The 21,053-nt window shown below is 41.1% G+C and overlaps 2 protein-coding genes across 7 annotated transcripts in view; one reads left to right on the forward strand and one right to left on the reverse strand.

The window, feature by feature from the left end:
• LOC144792096 (uncharacterized) overlaps positions 1 to 21,053 on the forward strand; it is a 710,230-nt gene that overhangs the window by 645,396 nt on the left and 43,781 nt on the right. The gene's annotated exons all lie outside the window — the stretch shown is intronic.
• CNNM3 (cyclin and CBS domain divalent metal cation transport mediator 3) overlaps positions 1 to 21,053 on the reverse strand; it is a 289,936-nt gene that overhangs the window by 163,040 nt on the left and 105,843 nt on the right. For both annotated transcript variants that reach the window (XM_078666961.1, XM_078666962.1), the window contains exon 4: positions 738 to 907. In XM_078666961.1, the coding sequence (XP_078523087.1) occupies positions 738 to 907 (170 nt within the window). The remainder of the gene's footprint in view (positions 1 to 737; positions 908 to 21,053) is intronic.

Consider the following 21,053-nt stretch of genomic DNA (forward strand, 5'->3'; position numbering starts at 1 on the left):
TATGATTAAAGGAAGGGTTACTGGGGAACCACGGTCACCAACACACAGCGCTTGCAGCTCAAAGCATATAACAGATGGGAAACATCCTAAACCACGATGTTCGAGCAACGACTCACCCGAACAACGAGGAAAGAACAACGGAGACTGCACAACATCGACGGACGGAACCACGACGGCCGGAACCACGACTTGACGCCCACGTCACTTGTCAACTATGTCTTCCGCCTACCATCCCTTTAAGCTAACTACGATTGGGCTATTGGAGTAAAACGTCACTCATCTCTGCCCAATCAGAAACATTTGTTTAATGCAATAGGTTTAGAAAAAAAAAATGAAATTGGCATCGTTTAGAATGCACCCTGGTTGGCGTAATCGGTTGTACGAGCATAGAACATGACAAAGGTAGGTCATATCTTAAAAAGAATGTAATTTAAAAAATATATATATTATTTGGAGTATTATTTAAAAAAAATGAATTGATTAACATTAGTATTTAAATTAACGTATAAACAATTTGACTTCAAGCAAAACGAAAATAAGGGAGCTTTGGGGGGTGTGGGGTGTTTACCCCCCACAAATAATGAATAAATAAAGGATTTTCGTTGTACAGAAGTCGTACTAAAAAAAGTAGTTGTAATGAAAAGATCGATGTATAAACTTTCGTGGTTTAGGAGGTCGTGGTTCAGGCAATCGTGGTTCAAGCAGTAGTGATTAGGTCATACAACCATAACAGATACCTGTAAGATGAGGATGAAGTAGTCCACTGGCTGGTTTCGCTCATACAGATAATGTTCATGGGCTTGGCGGTTGGTTTCATCAAACTTCACCTCATGGTTGACACTGGGGTGCTTCAGCAAGTGTAGAAGGACCTTCTCTGAGATTCGAGAGGGGCTAAACAGGTCAACCTCTACCAAAGAGAGAATGCAATACTATAAGACCCTGGCCCAGAAACCAAAGGAAAATGTACTAAAGTGAATAAACTGCATACTACAGGAATCAAGAGGCTATTAAAGACATTGCAGAGGAGACAGAGGCTAGACTTAGAACTCTATACTAACTATTAATATTCCACAATGTAAAATAAAAACAATGAAAAAAGCATTCTGTGTGTGAATGACAAACTCCTTCCCCCGCCCCCAGGACACTGTACATCTCCGCATGAACCATTAAAAAACAAAATATTTAAATTATGTTCCAAATCACAAAATCATCAATCCCAATTGAAAAATACTAAATACATTCACAAGTGCAGCACCAACTTGTTTATTTATTGATGTTTAAAAAACACAAGATTATTTCCTGCTCAAAGTAATTGTCAGGCAAATTAAAATAAACTCCTCTTAAGGTGTGCTGTACACCAAAACAAACTCTTCTGAATGAATAGAAACTATCAGTCAGACTGACATAAATCCAGATCTGGCTTCCTTCTGAGAATGAGAAACCAATGGAAGAGCGTTTCAAGTGCTGTGCAGTATGCACAAGCACAACATATCCTGCAATTAATAATATGTACAAATGGGTTTGTTGCAATGATAACCATACAGTACATGCAACTGTGGGACCTGTGGTCTATTGGAGAAAGGGGGCATGAACGAATATCTCCATGATGGATAAACAGTCAGACGTAGACACGTTCTACTATCCTACCATGAAAATCATCTTCAAAACACACTTTTTTTGCCAATAGAATTAAAAAGCAATCGTTTTACTGTATTGAAATTCCAAAAAGTGCACAGTAGGTACCATGCGTTCCTCTCACTCTAGTCCAAAGATATCAAAGGGTTCTCTTCTGCTTTATACAAACTTAATTCACAAACCACTCCTGCAACATTATTAGAATTGCAACGTAAACTTAACAATAAGATTTTCTAATATGTTTTGAACCAATTATATTTACTTAAATGGAGCAATTTAGACATCCATGGGATAAAGTTCGAGCTAAAAATCTGAAACTCAATGAGAAGATACGGGTTAGTGATACCAACACTAGCTAACCTAGATAAAGATAATTTATTTGAAAAAGAGAGGAACAACAAGTTATGTAGCTTTGGCAACATTCTTTCTAAAGGCTACCCTAAATGCCGATTCTTAATCTCTTGAATCTGCTCCAGGCACAACACTAGATCTGGAAAAGTCAAAACTGCTCTCCTGTGCTAGTAGGGGATGCTCAACTGTTCATCAATGCCAGGTACCACCCTGAACATGGCGTCAACAAAGCCATACAAGTGTCATCCAGGTGCAAGGTCATCAGTTCCCAGTGTGTTTTTTACATGGCCTTAGAGGCCGAGGTGAGGCCAATAAGGCTGACAATTGTATGCAGTGTACCAAGACTAAACTGGAACCTTATTAAGGGATCCCACCCCTCTAAACAGGGAGGTGAGTAAATTATTGAGCAATGTGCAGATAGATGGCGCTTCACTCAGAAGGATTGTTACTAAAGGTAAGTAATGTGTTCTTCAGATGTATACTTCCACCTGCAGAATCCTCAACTCTCGAATAAATACCCAAGCAGACCTCTCCGGTGGTGGATCTGAGGTGAACGTCAAACCAAAAAGTCCTGCAGAACAAATCTGGGAAAATGGCCATCCCTGTAGGCTTCCAAGTCAAGGCAATAATATCTGGTCAAAGATGCCCCGACAGATGTCCGGGGCTAGACACCCCTATAGAACACCAAAGTAGCTTTCACTGTGGCACAACGGGCATGATGCCCTCAGGAGGCTCCATTTTGGCATTTGGTAAAAGCATAGCAGATCTTAATACACAACACACTATCTGGAAAGCAGACTCATCTGAATGTCTCTGCCCTTTTTGGTACTGGCATATCATCAATCTAGTAACCACAGGTCCTGTCCACATTAAAACGTAGAGGCCTATAATGATCCAAGTGGTTAATCCTCTCTTCCTCTTAGTGGGATGAGGGCATCAGAAGCTTTAGTCCAGAGAACCAGCTTACCTGGAAGAGTGAAGTAAAGACGGCAAACAGGCATAGCCTTCAGCTTGCTAAAACACCAAGCCAATAGCAATCAGACACACGGTTTTAAAAGTCAACAAGAGCAATGGGCTGCTATGCATTGGCTTGAACGGAGACCACATGAAGAAACTGAGCATCTAGTTAAGGTCCCACGGAGCAATTACAACAATGAAGAAGGGAACATGGAGGTTGACCCCTTTAGATGCCTCATAACAATCAGGGACTGTGTTGTAACGGGCATAGTTCTTTTCTTGAGCTTGGTTGCGTCTGGGCCCTTGTTCTATCCTTTTGAAATATACACACTGTTCGGTTCCATGAGCGACAGTTGGCATGCGACAGTTGGAGTCAGGCTACCGATGGTGGCCGACGCACCGTTACTGTTGTGATGAGCTTGTCTGAATAAAGCTTACCTATACCCAGAGTTTCATGTGGGTATCATTACTACAGACTGTCGGTGAGCAAACAAAGGCAGACAGAGCCTGGATGTTGGGATGTAAGACAAAACCCCTCAACTGCAGACAAAGGTTTGCTCTGAAAAGAAGAGGAGGATACAGGGACAAGCAAAGCAGAGCTGCAAATAATACCTTCCATGGTCAGTCTGGTGCTGTTAGGATCATTTGTGTACGGCCCCGACTCCGTTGTTTTAGAAACCGAGGAAACGCCTAATGGAATGGAAAATCCAAATTCAGCTATAAGTGTCCCCTAAAGCTTTCCGCAAAGGCGCTACACATGTCTTCAGTGCCAGGCAGATTGAGCAAAGCTCGAGTAGGTTGATACAACACCTTTGTCATATAGACTTGAACCCCACCCTAGTGTGGAGGCATTGGTCATCCCTGTGGCAGATGCCATTGGGGAGCAGATGGGTTCTGAATCCCGTGGGGAGACAGAAAAGCCTTGACAGATGTCCCAATACTGCCCTAATGAAGAGGAGGCTCCAGATACACTTGAACACACTGATAGAAACCCCCAAAGTTGAACAGCACAGAGGTCGTGGAGGTGGTTCAACGTTAGCTGTGGTGAATCTGCCTTCAGTGGTCAAGGTTCAAGAATACACACATCCCCCTGCAGCAACCACCAACATCGCCTTGGTCAAGATTCAAAGTGGGGATGTTAACCTAAATGGAAGGCCAGTGAATTGGGAGTGGGTGGAGCCTACCACAAACACAGGTACCAAGTCCATGTCTGCTGAACCTGTAGGTGAAAATGCACTTCTTACAGGTTGAGGGACAAAATCCAGTCTCTCAGTTTCAGAGCCAACACAACCTATGCAAAGACAGTATCTTGCATTTCTACTTGTGGAGAAAGTTGTTCAAAACCAAGGACGAGAATGGGATGAAACCCCCTCCATCTTTCTTGGGGAAAAGAAAGAAAAGAGTAACTTTTGTGTACTGCAGGCCGAATTCTACAGCTTGTTTGTTCAAGAGAATTGAGACCTCAAAGCTGCAGAATGAGGGCAAGGTTGACCGAAGTGGCATAGGAGACGGAAGAACTGGTGAGAGGCAAACTCCTGGAAAGAGAACGCACTATTTGAAGGACCCAGTGGTCCACTGAGATATCTTGTCAATTTGACAGGTGGTAGGACGCTCTCGTTACCACAGTCCACTTGTGCTCCTTTAGGAATGAGCTAAAGCAGTTTTGTGCATGGGGCAGAAGAAAAAGTATATGGATACAGAGTTGAAAGCTCCTGACCCACCATGCCTTCTGTACTGGTGCAAGAGTTCCTTTGGCTGCTGTACTGCCTGGTGCCAACAAAAGAGCATCATCTTGGAGTATCTGCAAACATGTGGTATCCTTTTGAAATTGATGGGGATGGCAGGCTATGCACAGAGAACAAGCTGAAAGAACAATTGATGGACAGAATGTTGAAAAATGTCAAACATTCACCCCAGTATTGAGATCAGGGCCCAACGCCATCATTGTTTTGCTCCCCCATGCCAGTCCAGTTTAAACCCAGCCATATGCAAATCAGTCTTGACCCTGTTCCCTGTGGGAACAGTCCAGCCCGAACTGCCAGGCCAGGCCAGGTCCTCCTTGGACCAGAAACACGCACATTAACCCTCTACCTTAGGAGTCAAAATGTGCTTTAAGGTAGCAAACATGCCTTGCCAGTTCTTCTGCGCCAAAGACATAATTTCTCATAAAAGTATGCAAATATTTTACTACATTTATCTCATATACAGTCTGCAGGCAGAGCAGGTGACGTGAAAATTAAATAGAAAAGACATCTTACTCCAATTTAACAACTACTATTTAAAGGCAAAGCAACAGGAACTTGCTTCGGTCACTAACTAGGCATCAGGTTTAATTGCTCTGACCTGCAGACCTGGTATTCAAATTTGTGGGCATGACAAGGAAGGCTAAATGACACATACTACAACATGTGTAACATTCAGAATACACATATGGCCGTGGAACGAATAACACTAAAAAGATAAAAGACTATTAAGCATATGATACAGAATGGACAGTAATAGAATGAGTTACTCTTTGTAGAAATGCTACTTCCGCAACCGATATGCTTAATTAAAAGAACAACAGGCATTGGCAAAGCGAATAGGTCTTTGCTCTAGAACGCAGAGTCATTTGCTTATAGGTCCTTAGAGTTTCGGTAGACACTGCCATTTAGATGCAAAATGGGTTTTATAAAAAGCACCAAGATTAAGCAAATGCATACAAAATGGGAGTACTGCGTCGTGAGCAATATTTCAGTGCCTTTTAACCTACAACCCAGAGGTATGTTAAGAGCAATGATGGATCTTATATTCTAGCACAGCATATGAGGAGGGCATACGGATAATATAAATAGATGATATTTTATTATTCTAGCAGGATGGATACAATTGTAGTGAGCGACCAGCAGTCTGCAACTTTAAACAGTATCTCAAAAATATGTGAACCAAGGAGGAATCCATACGGAAGCTGATTTATAGAGCTCACTATGATCTCATCAAGTGTGTCAATTTGACAATAATTGAGCTTTTCGAACCCATGTAAATAGCGGGACACCACCAGTCGCACCCATACAGAGCTCACAAGGAAACTAGCAATAGATAATGGTTAGTATTGATACATGCCAAAAATCTAGGGCATCTGGGATATTATACCTCATACCCATTCATTAAGTCACAGGCACTTTTTAATCCAGCCAGGGCGTCCCTAAATAAACAATTTAGTGAGGAGAGATCTAGACTTCTTTAACCAAGTTTTCTTGAGTGCATAGCTCCACCTATAAACAAGCATTTGCAATGCAATAGGTCTCGCAGGATTAAAGTTTGAGTTACTGGCATTGTAAATGACAATGCTTTGCATTAAAAAAAAAAAAATTGCAATTGGTATATAAACATTGTTTGTGAGTGGTTAGCTGTTGCTAACAGACACCCTCACAGACCTAGAGCACTACACGGCTCATATAATCGAATATGCACTGAAATCGGAACGCTGCAATGCTGATTGAATGCATAGCGCCCAGGGCCCATGCACACCTGATGTGCAGCCGAGGCCTACCTTACAGAGGGCCCCACAGAAATTAATCAGTGATGCCACAGGCCATGGTGCCAAGTAACCCGAGAGCAAACAATGTGCCACGTGAGTGGATGCCTGTCATCAGCTGTGGCCCGGCACCACACTAGCACGAAATACAGCACACAGGCCTAGAATTCGGCATGGACTCTTTTGAGAATCACTGTGCATCCAATCAGCGGTGCTAACAGGTACCTATGATTAAAGTCACAGGAAAGCAGCTTTGGCATGCCGGGGAAAAGCCCTATGAAGTTAAACTCACACTTTGTTTTGCTTTTTGCAGTTTTATATAGCACAAACTCGACCTGAAGGTGTTGCTAGGCACCGGGAGATTAAGTGACTTGCTCAGAACCACAGGATGTGGAGTCTAAGACGAGGCTCGAACCCGGTAATCCAGCTCCAAGGTCGGCAGCTCCGGCCGTTATGCCACATCCTGTTTTTACTGCAGCGTCCACGCACACATTACAAGAAGCAACTAACTTCATGTACAAAACGCACATTGTATTTGGGAACGTGTGGGCTGGCGCCTTCGGCATGTTCAATGGCACATATCCACATCTCCATGGTGTACTCTGCTCATTTGTTAAGTATCCGTGGCTCTGCTAAGCACATTCTATCCCAGAGTCAGTGTGGGAGATATTTTGGCACGGAAATGCCTGACGGGGCGGGGTCCTTCATCATTAGCTAGGTCTGAGGCGAAGGCAACCCCTCTAAGCCACTGCTCTTTTGCCTCAGTGTTGTTCTTGCCAGCCGCCTGTCCTCTTTCTATCTCATCTATCTTTCCAGGCAAGGTGAGAGGCGCGCGCAGTCCCCAGAGAGCAATTAAACCCGCCTCCCGGGGACTCCTCTTCATAGCGGGGTGGGAAGGGGCACGAGGGGCTGTGGAGGGTAGTGAGGGGACATTAGTCATTCTGGCATTCGGGAATGCGCGTTTCCTGCCCTTCTCGAGCACTCACTCCGGTCAATCGCACTATCTTGCCAAGAAACCGAAACCTTGTGGTAGCTCCCGGCAACTTTGGAGCACTGACTCCTTAGTACTTAAAATCCCAGCTATCCAAAAAAAACACGGCGGACCCTGAAACAATCGTTCCCTGGGACTCAATTAACATGTGGAAATACCTCAGGCATATGAGCACTAACCCTCAAAGTCTCTGACCACAAGTTCACCATAAACTAAGTGCCGGCGCTGGAATGAATTATTGCGACTGGCCTGGTAGCTCCCGATGAGGTTATGACATACACGAGTCTCATTGTGGAATAACCACACAGATCCAGTGCTACTGGTATAAAAAAAACAAAAGACTTACCCAATTCCATGGACAATTTTGCTGACATCTACTACTGGCCGAGTGAGGCTGATAACTCTGAGAGATGGGGGGCGCAGTGCGTTGCTTAGGAGGACAGTGGGGTGAAGAGTGTGTCGGAGGCAGGGCAGGGCAGGCTCAGGAACATATTGCATGCATGCTATGAAGGGGGGTGGGGGCGGCTCACCGCACACGCATTAGTGAAAATGAGAAACCAAAACCTAAAACCAAAACCTACAAGGCGCGCAGCATTCAAAAGCATGGCAGCGTCGGATTCCGACGCGCGCCTTGGAATTGGGTCGCGCGCATGAGCTGTCTACGTTACAAGCTCACGCGCGCGTCGGAATCCGACGCGGCCATAGACAATGCTACGCGCGTGGCCAGCTCTTGTCTCCCCATGTTGTCGGCTGAGCGGACAGCTATAGTTCTCTGGCGAGAACGCGCTTCTAGCCGAGACCTAAAAACACAAAAATCCTTTGCACTGACAATAGGTGACAGTGCCAACACGGACAGACTCGGACTGAGGTCCGCGTGTGGAAAGCCGGATGATGAGGATGCACAGGGAGCCTCTGCTGCTGTCCCAGAGGCTGCTGGGACCAAGAAGCAGAAGAGCACCGAGGTGCGATACAGAAGCAGGATCAGGTAAGTTTTCTTTCTTTATTATAAAACACCCTTTTCCCCCGGCCTCTCCCTACCACTGTTTATATGTATCAGCCAACACTGGATATGGCTCAGTGGCATAATGAAACTTGAGTCTCCTACAAACCCCCCCCCCCCCCAGTAAAGTACATGGCTGACATTACATCTGGCACAGACAGTATAGAAAGTCACATTAAATGTTTCCATGTTGTGTTTTTAAACAAAAAAAGTCCAACAGTCTGAGTATAGAGCACATCAGAGAGAGAGGACCCTGGTGGTACCCGTCTATTGGAAAAGCACAGTTTACCACAGCATTGATTTTGACAATTCCGAGTAATGTAACAAAAGAAAATAAAGTAAAACAATATGAAACAAGTATATTCCCAAACCTGAACGAATGCAGCGTTTCAAACAGAAAGTAATCATTAACTCAGGCTAAAGTTTTACTTGGTCTAAGTAAAACAGTATACAAATTCAAAGAAAAATGCTTCTCAACTCACAAACTCTTTCATTACAAACACAAATTATCCCAAAAGACAATTTAGATATGCAATACGAATGTTCTTCGTTCCCAATAGACCCCAAAAGCACTCTAACATGGCTGGTTAAAACCTCACAGACTTTCAGGTTTTGATGATACAAGTCCTCCTTTTTAGGAAAATGTGTGACCACGTTTTTTTTGCAGAACTATGATAATCGTTTAAAAAGAAATCGTAACACAATTTGGTATGTGTTTAAAACCGCCACTGACAGGTCATGCTACTCCCACTAGCCAGACTTCCCACTTTAAACAGCAGTTCATCTAGATTCATTTGTGAATTCGGCTTCTCTTGTCCCACTGGGTGTAAACAAGGCTAATCAGACAGACAATGCCCATTTCAGTTTCTTCCACTGTCTCGAGGCTGGAGAGATCTCGATACGGCATACTTTAGAATAGGTGAAGGGCCAGAAACCTCGGTGCATTCCACATTTCTTTAAGTGGAAATGTTCGAGTTTAACACACCCTTTTTCCATACCAAAGCATTGTGTTGGAACATCCAGACCTGCTGCATTCTGCACCCCGAGGCGCACCCACCTCCCATTCACTGAAGCTGCTGTCTTTCTAAAACAAGCATTTGCAATGAAATAGGTCTCGCATTATGAAAGTTTGAGCTATTGGTCTTGTAAATGACAATTTTTTTATTTATGTGTTGGTTTTGAAAATAGCTAAATTAATAGTTTTGTCATTTTCAATGCCAATAGTTATAACTTTCACAAACGTGACACCTATAGCATTTGTAATGCAACATATTTTGTATTTACGTGACTTAGATGTATTGATATTCTAAATAACAACGGCTTTTAATTTTTTAAAATAATTAATACTTAAATAAAAGTGATTGTAATTTATAATGGCAATAGCTTAAACTTTTGTAAATAACTTTTGTGAAGATTATGTTCAGTGTATTTTATTGTGATGAAAATCCAAAAACAGAAGTGAAATAACATCTTTTTGTGACATTTGTAATAAAGCTTGAAACATTGAGAGAACATAATTGAACCAGTAGTTGTTGAATGGTTGCACAGATTGATGCTGTGGTGGTGCTGATTGATGCTGTGGTGGTACTGAGTGATGCTGTGGTGGTGCTGAGTGCACTCTGCACTCTGAATCTGCACTCTGCACTCTGAATCTGCACTCTACATATGGTATGTTATGCTTACATACGTTCCATATATTATCCATGTATATGCCACATTTAGTTAAGAATATATGTTCTATTTAGTTACATTACTTTGTTTGTATACCCTTTTATGCTGCTCTAAAGTTATTTCAATGGGTGAAATGCGGAGCCTGGGCAGCAGGAAGGAGAAGATAAGAGAGTGCATCGAGTGCGGACTTGTGAGCAATCGCCTTAAGCCATCAGGATGCTACTTCAAGGCACGTAGACAGGGTCGTAATACCCAATGATACTCGTAAAGGTAGCTACAAAAAATGGCGTTAGGTTGTGCACACACCCTGCAAAGATGCGTGTAGCGCCTGAAGTCACAAGTTGAATCTGGTGTTTGCTACAATAGACGATAGTTATCAGTGAGGTATGATACGGCTCACCTGGCTTTGTTCCACCATGAAACGAAAGTAAACAGCTCATTATAAAGCGTTTCTTTTATGAATTTAGCATGGTATGCAAGGCAAATGGGCACCGTTCTGCCTGCTAAGCACGGGAGGTGTGAATGATGATAGCAGCTCCTTTGAAGCTTGTTTACTGAGAGGTAATAAATGAAGATGCGCAGGAGCCAGGAGGGAGGAGTAGATAGGCGAGCCAGATGGTCGCTGCAGGGAAGAATGCCGGCTTTGATAAACGGGCGTAATGCCGCGCTGGATGGAAAGCGCGTGCAGCAGGGGGCAGACCGGATCCCTTTGAAGTGACGGAGTTGCATCAGGAAAGCTAAACCAGCAGGCAGATGCGCGTTCACGATCACATGCACTTGTGGAAATCCGCCTGCTGGTTTAGCTTTCCTGATGCAACACTAAAATTCAACCCTATCCATTCCTGCGGAATGGGACAGGCTCGACCTAAAAAAAAAAGCCAGAAGCTTACTTGGTTGTGCCAATACAGGTATAAAATAAGGTTTTACCTCTGAAATAAAAAAGAATTAAAAATAGTTAACGCCCACAAACATGTGGTCAAGCACTAGCTTGGTGGTTTACACAAACTCACAGGTGAAACTAACTTTTGTTTGCCTACAACATATTGTAATAGGAGCAACATGGAGTGGACCACTTAACTGTGCAATCCACATCTAAGGGTGCAACCTGGAGGGGAGTGCATTTCTGTGCAGGCCATGCCAAATTTATCGAGCCAAAAGCACCAGCCAGATCATAGGAACGTGTGTTGCAACCAGTCCAGATCTTGAAGTGTTCAGTACCACATGTGAAAAAATTGACCCATTTATACTTCGGATTTATCAGTATTCTGGAATATAGTGACATTTAAGAATGTTGGCTGATGCATCAGTGCTTGTACAGATCTGTGCGGTTAGCAGTTTTCGGGTTAGTTCTATAAATCTGGCAAATCTTGACAACTCCACAGGAGTTTCCAAATTGAAAAGCAGCTCTTTAGGTTCCCTGCACAAACGGACTCCATATTTTAAGTAAAGTAACTTTAATAAAGTGCGGCGAGCTTTTAGAATAACTGGGCATATACAGATGAGCTGGTCCAATCATCCCTTCTTTAGGTGATAGTCTGTAAGATTCAATGTTTAAGTGACTTCCAGCAGGAATTTAGATCTTTGATTGGAAGAGCCTTAAGTCTTGCAAAGAGAATCTGCTTAAGCATTGTCTTACTTAGCGCACAGTTCAAGTATGGCTGGTGGAGCTTTTCTTTCTGCGACTTTAGTATAACCTGGATGTTACTATTACTCTTCGATAGATTTAAGGTCTTCCTGTTTAGATAAGAGCCACACTTGTTTTTGAGTACGGTTTCCCTGTTTTCGATCACCAAATTTAAGTTGGAGCGAGCTCGATTAGGAAATCTGACCAAGAGTTCTTCCCAATTGTGAAAATGTCCCTCTGAATCGCTTTCATTTTATTGGGAGGTGAACCACAGGCTCTGCAGTAGTACTGACAATGGCTGCCCAGTTCTCAAGAGATTGTTTGTTCAGACTGAACTTTGCGTCCGCCCCATAGTGTCCTCGAGGATGGAAAGATCTTGATAACACGACACTGCATACTTTTGAATAGGTGAAGGGTCAGAAACCTTGGTGCCCTTACACATTTCTTAAAGTGAATATGTTCGTGTTTAACACACCCTTTTCCATACCAAAGCATTTTGTTGGAACATCCAGATCTGCTACATTCTGTAGCTTGAGGCGAACCCATCTGCCATACACTGTAGCTGATGCATTACTAAAAGGTCAGAAGCTTACTTAAATGTGCCAATATAGGTATAAAATAAGGGAACTCCTATTTTACCTCTTAAATACATTTTTTTATAAATAGCTAACGCCCACAAACATTTGGTCAAGCACTAATTTGGCAGTTTACACAAGCACACAAACTCACGGGTGAAACTAATGTTTGTTTGCTTACAAAATACTCGAAACGTTTTTCTTTTAATAACTTACATAATGTAACCAACAACACATTGAACTGATTTGCAGAACTACTTTCTCATTAAATTAACCAATAGATGGGCCAGTCCTCTTCAGACGGTGAGATTTTAGTCCAGCATGCTATAGTTTAACAAACAATGCTAACTGATCAAGAATAACTGCAGGCGCAGGTAAAAACCTTTCTATCAATGTGAACCCTCATTTTATTACAAAGAGTGATATTCTGCAGAAAACTCTTTTCTTCTTCGTCTTTTCTATAATGCGCTCCACATTCTTCTACTATGTTTCTAGTGCCACACGGAAGATTTAGTAACAATGACCAAGGACAGGAAAGCTAATGTTATCAAGAAAACACTTCAAATAGGTATACGGACACCTATTATCCCATGAAATTGAAGTGAGCATGGACTGTGTTGCAGGTGTAGGTCTTTAGTCAATGTTATTCTGGTTTAACTTGTGAACAAATCCCTATATATCCATCTATCTTTGAAACAAATAGGAAGTTTGCAATACTGAAGCATGACGAGTCCTTATCCCAGAAGTAGCATTTTGTTGTGATGTTACTGTGGGGTTGGAGTTGGAATGTACCTATGGGGTTGGAGTTGGAACATACCTATGTCATAGGTTGTAATGTAGGGTAGTTGCTATGGGAAGAGGAGACGTTACGAGGAGCTGAGAGGAAGTGGATGTACTGCGGTGCTTGTGCCAGGATTGTTGGAATACAGATCTACTTGAGATACTGTAGAGCAGTCTTCTTTACAGATTTGGCGCTGATCTACCATGCAGTCCTGCTAATGAGGAACCCGCGCTGCGGTAATGGTGTCCTTTCTTCATCTCTAGTATAGAATTAAGATTGCCCTAATGTCATTTAGAATTTGTGTATGCAATGTTTAGAACTTACGGATGTATTTGTAGAATGGAATGTGTTATAGTTGGTTGGTGGAAAAACGGTTTGATTTTGATTCGGCTGGAAGCTTTCTTCTTGGCTCCAGTGGGTCGTATATTCTGCACTTAATAAAATGATATATTTTTATATTATATGCTGTTGCATTCTTGCTTTTCCTGTGCTTGTTTATTCTCTGTAATTTACCCCATTGTGCTGGAGCCTGGAATGTGTGATGCGTGCTTGCATCCTACATCCTTGGTTCCAAATTCTACTCCAACTGTATTTTATCTCCTGCATCTTCAGCCTAACGGATGTGCTGTGCTTCTTCCATACAACTTTAAATAAACCACAATTTTATATAAAGGAGCCTCTTACATTTTTACACTGGCGACGAGGATGGGATCCTCATCTATTTTCTGCCACATCTCTTCGAAGCACAGGAGCAGAAACATAAAGAATCCACGTTATTATCATCAGATGTTGATCTGTCTACTTCAGGAAAGAAACGGAACATTTCCTGCTTATTTTCCTGTTACTCTGGTGAAGCTGCGCTAAGTATTCAACTTAATATTGATTTCTTCGAGTTTTCCCCTGTTTTCTTCGTGAAACCGGCAGCTGCGCTACGTCAGCAAACACCGATGCTTAGACCAATCAGCATCTCGCAGTGTTTGCTACTCCTGATTGGCTGTTGGTAACCAGCCTCTGTGAGTCATCAAAAGTCATCGCGCATTGTATCTCAAACCTTTACGCAGCACGCAGACCTGCCGTGTTTGTTGCCATCACCGAGAGTGTGGCACACGAAGGATTACTTCAATTTCACCGGGCAAGCACATTTTAATCATTTTGCTCGAACCGAAAGGATAAAGGTACTGTTTTACACACACTCTCTCATTGCGTGTGTTCCTATAATTATTTATTTTTGAAATAAATTTTATAAACATAAACTTGATACTTTCCTCATCAATACTTTTGGGAATATTATGCCAGTGACTTAAATTATTACTACTTGGCTCCAAACTGCTTCTATATTCCAAATTTTATTCTGAAATTTTTGTGGAATCCTCAGTGGAAGTTTATACTCCTTTTATTATACTGCCATCTAATGGATATTTTTAGTATTTTGTTGTTTCATTTCTGTTAGTGTTATCTTCAGACAGTTATTTTGACATTCATTTCTTCCTACTTCCAACATGCAATTTGATCCGCCATCAAAATTTTTACAGTCTAAGGGTGATCCACCTATTCCATGGACAAGATGGAAAGAGGAATTTTTTACATATCTCAAAGCCATGGATGGAGAACGCATGTCTGCGGAGAGGAAAAAGAACATATTTCTACACTGTCTCGGCTCAGAAGGGCAATTAGTTTTTAGAACCTTACCTCATGTAAGATCTGGGGGTGATAGCAATGTTTATGACGAAGCAGTTTCTAGGATTGAAGGAAGATTTAAGCCTATTACTAGTGTCGCACTAAATAGATTTAAGTTTTATACCAGGGTTCAAGATGAAAAAGAATGTTTTGATGATTTTCTTACAGCTTTACGTGCGTTATCTTTACATTGTAACTTTGGCCTTATGACAGACGAAATGATCAGAGATCAGATCATTGTACACGTAAAGAGTAAGAAGGTTCAAGAGCAGTTGTGGATCTTAGGTGATCCTAGTTTGGAAATAGCGATTAGTACTGCTAAAGCTCTTGAACAGTCTGATAAATGGATAAAAACACTAGATAAAGCATCTACTGCTTCCACCTCTTCGAGTAATTCTACCTCATCTAGCGAAGTTAGTGTAGTTAAACCCCAGGAACAGAGAAATGTTGTGCATGCAAACAGGAATGATGGGAGAGCTAGACAAATCTTTTGCTTTAGATGTGGTAATCCTGACCACGTTACTTCTTTTCCACATTGCCCAGCCATTACTAGACAATGTAATAAATGTGGACGCTCTGGACATTTTTCCAAAATGTGTAAGACTCCCGCAAGACCATTCCAAGACACTAAAAGGTCTTCCGTTCCTACATATAAACGTCCTTCTGGAAATGTATCATATGTCAATGACGAAGCTTGTAATGATTCAGATATTAAGGAATTTGGTATTGTCGTTTCTGTACAGGAATTTATAGACTTATCTCAAACAGACACACTATCTTCTCCTAAGAGTCCTGTTACTATTTTGGGCAAAATATTAGAGCTTATGGTGGACTCCTGTTCTCCTTGGACCATTATCACACATGAGTATTGTATTAAGTCCTTTGGGGATCTAATTGATATTGATTCTTTATCGAAACCTGATATAGGTGGTTTCAATTTTGATGGGTCCAGGATCAATTTTATTGGCTTTAAGGAAGTTGTGCTTACGATCAAAAGTCATTCTGCTTGTATAAAACTTTATGTTGCATGGAAGGGAGTGAATGTATTGGGGTGGAGGGATCAAGCAAAACTTGGTGTTTCCTTAAACCCTAGGCTTAAGGATCCTGTGTTAGTTCTAGCTATATCTGATGAAGACTCTACTGAATCACCTGAGTTCACAGAGATCTCTAGTAGATTTCCAAAAGTATTTTCAGACAAATTAGGCAAATTGAATGGGTTTAGTCACAAGATCAAAGTCAAAACCAATTCTGTACCTGTTAAACAGAAATTAAGGGGAGTGCCGATTAGTATTAGGGACGAACTTAGAAACATGCTTGATTCCATGGTGAAAGATGATATAATTGAGGAAGTAGAATCGTCCGAATGGGTTTCCCCCATTGTTTTGGCCATTAAACCCGATAAAAGTATTAGGCTATGTGTGGATTTAAGGGCACTTAATAAGAGCTTGGTTACAGATTGTCACCCACTTCCTAACATAAATGAAATGCTTTGTATGTTAGATGGGGCTAGTGTGTTCTCAACATTAGACCTTAGATCTGCTTATCACCAGAGCGAACTCACTGAAGACTCTAAACAATTCACTGCATTCATCACACCTCATGGATTATTTCAATTTAAGAGAATGCCATTCGGTCTGGCGTCAGCTGCTTCAGTGTTTCAAAGGGCAATGTATCACATTTTTAAAGACCTAACATTTGTCAAATGCTTTCAAGATGATATTCTTGTATTTTCCAAAAATAACTGTGAACATCATGCTCATCTTAAGGATGTCTGTGCAAAGTTAGAACTGTTTGGTTTAACTATTAAGGCCAGCAAATGTAAATTCTTCTGTAAATCGGTAGAATATTTAGGACATAGCCTCTCTGGAGAAGGTGTAGTACCAAAAAAAAATCTGGTAGATGCCATTATGAAAGCACCAGCCCCTGATACTAAAGAAAAATTGCTCTCTTTTGAGGGGTTATGCGAATATTATAGTAAATTCATTCAAAATTTCGCTAACAAGATGGAACCCTTAAGAGAACTGACTAGGAATTCTGCCAAATTTGTGTGGACGGACAGGCAAGATGTTGCTTTCAAACAAATTAAGAGTGAGATTGTTAATGCTCCTACACTTAAATCATTTTGTATTAATAAGAGATGTATCATCACTGTGGACGCTAGTTTGTATGGCATTGGTGCTGTGTTAAGTCAGAGAGCTGGGAAGGATGAATGGTGCGTAGCTTTTGCTTCTAGAACCTTATCTTCCACTGAAAGAAGATAATCTGTTATCGAAAAAGAATTACTAGCCTGCATTTGGGCTGTGGAACATTTTAGAAATTATGTGTGGGGGAACAGATTTGTTTTGAGAACGGACCACAAACCGTTAGTAGGAATTTTGTCCCCTGGGGGTGGTGGGAACTCGACTGCAAGGATTGCTCGTTTGTCTTCACGTCTTCAAGAATACGACTTTGAGGTCATATATGTTCCTGGAAAAAGCAATGTCACGGCAGATTTTCTTTCCAGGTTACCATGTAGTGTTGATAAAGTTTCTACCATTGACCTGGATGTGGATGTAGTTGCTTCCATCGAAGATTGTATATCTCAGGAGTTCTTAACTTTAACTGAGGAAGAATGGTTTAAAGAAATGGGAAAGGATTCTATTTGTCAACAAATTTTGGACTTTGTAAAAGGTGGATGGCCTAATAGTAAGTCCATTCCTTCTGACTTGGCTTCTTTTTCCCAGGTTGCTTCGGAGATTGAAGAGTTTGGTGGTCTTCTTTTCAAGACTGGTAAGCTAATTCCTCCTGCCTCTTTACAAGAAAAGATTTTGTTGTTAGCTCACCAAGGTCATATTGGAATGTCATCTATGAAACGTCTGGTTAGAGAAAACTTCTGGTGGCCGGGCATTGACAAAATGATTGATAGGATGGTAAGGGAATGTTCTCAGTGTATTAGCAGCGATAAAATGCTTCATTTGTCTTCTGCTCCTCTTAAACCTGTAGCTTGGCCTAAATTCCCTTGGCAAAAAGTGGCTTTTGACATCTCCGGCCCTTTCAAACAGTTGCCTTTGAATGCCCGTTTTGCCCTAGTTTTGGTAGATTACCATTCGAAAGGGCCGGAAGTTAAATTTGTAAGTAATGTTTCTTCTCAGGCTGTTTTGCTTTTCTTGAAAGAGACTTTTGCTAGGGAAGGTTTTCCTGAGACCTTTGTCACTGATAATGGTACGCAGCTGATTTCTTCTGAAGTAGAACAATTTCTTGACAGCTGCGGCATTAAACATCATACTGTTTCTTTATATGAACCTAGGGAGAATGGTCAGGTAGAACGTTTTAATCGTGTCCTCAAGGATTGCATTACTGGGATTGGTTCTTCTGACGATTCTTGGTTGAATGTGGTCAGAAATAGACTCTGGGTCTATCGCATCACTCCTCACTCCGTCACAGGTGTGAGTCCTTTCAAACTCCTGAAGGGTAGAGAACCAACTTCTGTCATTTGCCCCTGGTGGGTTAAAAAGCTTAATAAGAATGATTCTAAAGTCGATGTTGAGAGTGTTGCTAAACGTGTTGAAAATAAGCAACAATGTATGAAAGTTGTATTTGATTCAAAAATGAATGTCAAACTTCATGATTTTGTTGTAGGTGAGTGGGTGAGGGTGAAAAAACCTGGATTTCTGGTTAAAGGATCTTCTAAATTTTTCCCTCCCATTAAGGTGGTCAAAGTGTTCAAAAACAGTGTTGCCACACAAGATGGTAGAGTTTGGAATGTTCGTAGGGTGGCAAGATGTCCCAATTCCTCTAACTCTTTTCCATCACCATCTTGTGCGCAGGTTAATGTATCTCCTCATGTGAAAGTTAATGGATCTTCCCAAAGTTTTCCCCATAAAGATTTGTCTGTTGCTTCTAGGGTCAAATCTGATGTTAGACCTAAGAATACACCTAGTAGGTATCTGTGTTAAATTTTCTTTTATAGGGATAAGATGTGTTGCATTCTTGCTTTTCCTGTGCTTGTTTATTCTCTAATTTACCCCATTGTGCTGGAGCCTGGAATGTGTGATGCGTGCTTGCATCCTACATCCTTGGTTCCAAATTCTACTCCAACTGTATTTTATCTCCTGCATCTTCAGCCTAACGGATGTGCTGTGTTTCTTCCATACAACTTTAAATAAACCACAATTTTATATAAAGGAGCCTCTTACATTTTTACATATGCCTGCAGTTCCTCTTTACATTGGCGACGAGGTGTTCTTAAGTGCTGACCCACTGGACCATTTCAAAATTTTTTTTTTGAAAATTCGAGAGCAAGTTGAGGATTTCAGCAGATTTAATTTTGTTCTAGTTTCTGACTTATTTCAAACTTTTCGTCGTTGTTTTTGAGAGAAAATGATTTTACAACCGTCACATTAAGGTACTGTGATTTAAATTAACTTTTGGCGAGGATCGTTGACAGGATTTCAGAGCGTGATGACATTGTTGCGTGTGCCAAGATTCCAGTATGTGAATAACAGCTTCCTTATGTCAGCGCGTATTCTTGGAGCGCGCAGAGTGACGAGTATACCTACGTCAACGCCTTTCCATCAAGCTGCGTTTCACCTAGCTGTCACGCTGTGTTTGGCATTAACACGCATCTTCGGAAATTTTGTTTATTTGGTATCCGAGCTACCAAATAAACATTACCTACCTACGTCATCACGCTTCAACGTTTGGTGGCCATTTTAAGTTTTAGCGGAGCAGCGTTTTCACCGCTGTCGTCATGAAACTTTAACAGGTGATTTCGCCACATTTACGAAGCGGGTGAGACCAGTAGTTTAAACATTTATCAACTGATTTTTGTTCATTATTTCTTTATTTATGAAAGCGCATTTTCAGTGAGGCGCACACTTTATTCAACTATTGTTCTTACAGCGTGTGTTCAGTGATACGCACACTTAATTGGTTCATGGTTTTCCAGCGCTTCATTACAGTGATGCGCACACTTGAATGAGGTTACAGTGATGCGCACACTTGATGGATTCAATGTTTTAGCGCACATCTCTTTGATGTGCACTATTGTGCAATTTTAATTGGAACTCGAACTCAACATATTCAAATTATTCACCTATAACTTTGATGTTAAGGTATTTTGTATTTAGTTAAGAGTTATTTTAGTACTTTGCATAATTAGAAGTATTTTAATTATTTACTTTTAGGTATTGAACATGGCTAATTCACAAATATGCAATCAACCTACATTTTAACAAATTCCATGTAAGCCCAAGTTAGTTTGGAAAAAATGGTTTGAATCCTTTGAAAATTACACGATTGCTATAGATGGTACTAAATTTCCTCCTGAAAGATTGAAAGCTATTTTATTTAGTTTTTTGGGTAATGCGTCAATTGAAATTTAAAAAAAAATGTAGTTCCCATTGCACCACCTAGTGGAGGAGGTGAAGGTTGGATTGTGTATAAAGAAGCTATAGCGAGGTTGGAAAAGCAATTTCAAGATGAACCAAATGTGCTAATTGAAAGGCATGCCTTTCACAAAAGGAAGCAATTACCTGATGAAACAGTTGAAGAGTACGTGGCAGCTTTGAGAGTTTTAGCTGCCAATTGTGAGCATGGAGCAACAGTGGATTCTTTTATAAGAGACCAATTTATCTTCAACTGCGAGTCTAAGAAAGTTCAAGAGAGACTCCTCGTGTGTCGCTATCCTACTTTAAGTGAAGTTTTAGACTTGGCTAAAGGGATTGAAAGATCCATAATGTCTTCAAAAGTAATTTCTGCTGAAGAAGCGAAAAACACTTCTTCTGTTACCCCTGTTTGTGCGGTACAATCCTTTAATAAAGGGACCAATAAACAAAGCATCAAACAGGGTAATAAATGGTCTTGCTACAGATGTGGTGCTAAAACACATTTAGCTAACAGTCCTGATTGTCCTGCTGTAAAGAAGAAATGTATCAATTGTGGCAAAGTTGGTCATTTCGGTGTGCCATGTGTCTAAAAGGTTTTCAAACTCTTCAAATTCGAATGTAAATAATATAAATGTTGTTGAGCATGATTTACAAAATATGCTATTGACCATTTATGATTATTTTTTTGATTATTCTGTTAATAACATCAATGTTCCTTTCAAGGCACCGTTAGCACTGTGTTAGTTGGCGAAGTGTCTTTTGAAGCAATGGCGGATTCGGGTTTGCCAATTACCATATTGTCTGATGTGTCTTTTAAGGAAAAGTGGAATAATGTTAAACTTAAGAAAACTGATGTAAATCCCAAGGCTTTTGGGAATTTTGATATTTCCATGCTTGGTTATTTTGAA

Source organism: Lissotriton helveticus, chromosome 11 (assembly GCF_964261635.1).
Source record: "Lissotriton helveticus chromosome 11, aLisHel1.1, whole genome shotgun sequence".
Taxonomy (NCBI): Eukaryota; Metazoa; Chordata; class Amphibia; order Caudata; family Salamandridae; genus Lissotriton; species Lissotriton helveticus.